General features: G+C 58.0%; 2 protein-coding genes across 2 annotated transcripts; one reads left to right on the top strand and one right to left on the bottom strand.

Annotated features, from left to right (window-relative positions):
* Positions 1-231: 231 nt before the first annotated feature.
* WHR41_09537 (uncharacterized protein) lies at positions 232-1505 on the top strand (the record flags this gene model as incomplete). Its single annotated transcript, XM_069378140.1, has 2 exons — positions 232-1262; positions 1310-1505. The coding sequence occupies 2 exons, from the start codon at positions 232-234 to the stop codon at positions 1503-1505; spliced, it is 1227 nt and encodes a 408-aa protein (XP_069224792.1).
* Positions 1506-2385: 880 nt separating this feature from the next.
* On the bottom strand, positions 2386-3270 carry WHR41_09536 (uncharacterized protein; the record flags this gene model as incomplete). The annotated part of the gene is made up of 2 exons (XM_069378139.1): positions 2386-3132; positions 3195-3270. The coding sequence occupies 2 exons, from the start codon at positions 3268-3270 to the stop codon at positions 2432-2434; spliced, it is 777 nt and encodes a 258-aa protein (XP_069224793.1). The 3' UTR covers positions 2386-2431.
* Between the last annotated feature and the right edge of the window lie 108 nt (positions 3271-3378).

The raw sequence follows: 3378 nt of genomic DNA, 5'->3' as shown, positions 1-3378 counted from the left end.
TGTCGTCGTCAGGCGGGCATTGGCCGATGTTGGGTACGAGGCTCAGTCGCCGTCGACGGACTTCTTCCAGAACGGCATGGACTCTTTGCAAGCGATCCAGTTCGGACGAGCTTTGAGATCGCATTTGCCTCAGGTGTCAGTGGAAGCGGGCACGATCTACGACAACCCTACCGTCGACTCATTTTCGCACTTTCGCGGGCGACTCTCGAAGAAAGCCGTTCCGTTGTCGGGATGGTAGATGTGGAGGAGACCTTGCATGTCTACCAGTCGAAGATAAACGCGCTCTTTGAGCCGAGTGGCTTGGTGCTGAAGCCGCCAGAGGAAGCGGAGGAAAGCACATCGACGCTGGAGTCGGAGGGGGCGATCCTTCTGACGGGTTCGACTGGAGCGCTGGGTTCGCATTTGCTCAACACCCTGCTGGAGCGGGGAACGCAGATGGTGTACCGCCTGAACCGGTCCAAGGACTCCAGGAACGCTCAGATCGAGAGCAACAGGAACAGAGGCTTACCGCTTCGGTTTTCCGAAGACCGTGTGAAGTTCTTTACGGCGGATCTTGCCCTACCACAGCTTGGACTGCAGGACTCTGACTTCGCACAGCTCCAACGATCTGTGACGCGCATCATCCACAATGCCTGGTCTGTGGACTTCAACAAGTCCCTGCAGTCGTTCGCCGATTGCCTTGATGGCATCGTCGGACTCGTCGGCTTCGAGGCCGCCAGCCCCCGTCCCGTGACCGACCAATTTGTGTCTTCCATCGCGTCTGCCGGAGGGACTGGTCAAGATCAGATCGTACCAGAAGCAGTCCTCGACAGCACACGCGGACCGGCGTCGACTGGGTACGGACAATCAAAGGACGTGGCCGAGAAGATGTTGGCGCATGCCTCGAAGGTCCTCGGCATCAGGAGCATGTCAGTACGGGTCGGTCAGGTCTCTGGGGATGCTCTACGGAAAAGAGGCTGGAACCGTCGAGAGTGGCTTCCCAGTCTGGTCGTCAGCTCCCCCCACCTAGGCGTTCTGCCGGAAAGCCTTGGATGTGCCGACGACGGGAATGAGGTGCGATGGATACCGGTAGACTCTGCCGCCAGGATTCTGCATGACATGTCGAGGAAAACCATGGCCATCGGCAGCAATGAAACCCTTAACGTGGTGCACCCGAAGCCGACGCCGTGGGCAGAATTGCTACTGGCGGTTCAGACTGTACTCGACAAAGTGGCAAGCGAACGTGGAGGCAAGCCGCTAGAGATCGTCACCTACGGTGAATGGTGCCAGAAAAGTTGAAAGCTACTTCTGAAATGGAGACGCTCGACAGTCAGACCATGTCTGCGAACCCTGCTGTCAAGCTTCTTCCTTTCATCGAGAGCTTGCTTTCAGAGGAGCCTCTGTTCGGTGCGTTCGCAATTGATAGAGCTATGGCTAGCAGCGAGTCTATGCGGGTGCTGGAGCCTCTGCAGAGTGACTGTCTACAGGCCTGGGCCACCAAATGGATTCAGGGCAGGGATTCCTAGGCAACATCGGTGGTGCTTTTGAAGAGGAACGATCTCGTGATCTGATCAGGAGTTTTGCAGAGGTTGTATTCGGGCGCATATCTCTTTTCCTGGGAACTTGCAATTGCTATTGCGATGCCATCATGTAGTCTCGATCCTGATCAAGGTAACCCGATGCAGATGTGAGCGTAAAGCGCCGGTCGAAGACAATTTCCAGTGACGGAGTTCAACAAGAGTGCCCGCCTGCTTGGGAAGCCGGTCGCTCATTGGGAGCATTAGGCTACAGTATAAAGATGTACTGTTTTGCAGCGTTCGAGGTGATATTGTACTTGCGATCCTGCACATCTAGTTCATCGCTTCGCCCCCAACGCCTCCGCAAAAAGCCCTCCCGCAGCTCAACCGCCACCATCCCCCGCCTCGAACCCGCCTTCCTCTCCGTCTTCCCCTACTCCCCCCTCCGCAACCGCTCGCCCTCCCCTCCCAGCCCCCAAAACCCCAGCACCACCACTACCACCACCACCAAGTCCCGCGATCGCGTCCCCACCCACCCCTCCGAACGCCGCACCTCCCTCGCAACCACCCTCCGCGGCCCCGCCGCGCGGAGCATCGACGCCCTCGCGCCTTCCTCCAAAAACCCCGAACGCTTGCCCACCGCCACCGTCAGCGGGACCTCTCTCGCGACTTCGACGGAGTCCATCGCCCGCTCGCTGCGCTCGTACCGCAAGCGGCTTGCGGCGCTGGGGGAGGTGGTGAGGGAGTTGAGTTTAACTTTGAGGGCGCTTGCTGCTCGAGCGGGTGATGAGGCTGAAGGTGGGAAATGGGAGGTCAATGACGAGCCTAGCGCTCCCTTGATTACATCCTCAGTCACTACTCATGGTGGTCAAGACTTACACTTCTGCAATTTGGACGATCGAATGTTCCGGTACTGCAGCGCATGTAACTTTGCCCTAGCTAAATATGAGATCGGAATAGGCCGGACCCTTGGCGAACGACCTGGCCATGATCATGTTATCCACCCTCCTGGCGACGACGTCCCAATCGCGACCCTTCGGAAGCTCGTGTCCGACTTCCGAGGTGACCACAGTCGCGTTTTCCGGTTTGCACAGCTTGATCAAGTCGTGCGAACGCGCTGCGAAAACATCTTGCAGCCCGACAACGTGCAGCGTGGGCACGGCTATTAACGCCGGGATGTCGTCTGAGCACAGCGCGTACACACAGTCCAAGGCAGGGCATCCGTGATCGATGTTTCCCTCTTCGAAGCTCTTCAACGAATCTCGTACGTCGCTCTCAAGCATCCTTATTCCTAGCTCTTCCGACGGCGAGAGGGCGTTGACGGCATTGAAGAACACGGCGAACCCGAACATCGGTTCAACAAGTGGTCCTTTGCCAGCAGCATCCTCGAGGAGGAGAGCTGCCGCAAGCGCGGCGCCTTCGGAAAAGCCGATGACCCCGTCGTAAGGTCCGTTTTGGGCGATCGCTGCTTTGACGTATTCGTGCGCTTTGGAAACCTCGGTGAACGCCCACTGTCGGTGCCAGACGAAGTAGGGCGGCTTGAAGTAATCCTCGATCCCGGGCGCCGGAGCGCCTTCGATTGGAGCATCGATGAAGTCAAATCGCACCTCGGTCGGGAGGCGTGACTTGAGGGGAGCTGTAGAGACGAAGTGAGCTTCACCTTCACGCGTGCCGTGGACGGAGATCCGGCGGTCGTACCCAGTTGGCTTTCGAATATGTCAGAGTTGGTTCCCCTGCCGTGGAGGCAAAGGAGTCGAACAGACCCAAGTGTCATGGTCAAGGCTGGCTTCGCTGAAGTCTTCAGTCTGGAAAGCTCAAAACTCCCACTCAGGCCCGCCGTGGAGCTGCCGGGAATATATACCCACCAGGTCACATTTGGCCA

Source organism: Cladosporium halotolerans (genome assembly GCF_011745625.1).
Source record: "Cladosporium halotolerans strain TM138-S3 chromosome Unknown Sca274, whole genome shotgun sequence".
In the NCBI taxonomy this organism is placed as follows: Eukaryota; Fungi; Ascomycota; class Dothideomycetes; order Cladosporiales; family Cladosporiaceae; genus Cladosporium; species Cladosporium halotolerans.
Note: the sequence above shows the minus strand (reverse complement) of the source record. Positions and strands in the feature narration are given on the sequence as shown.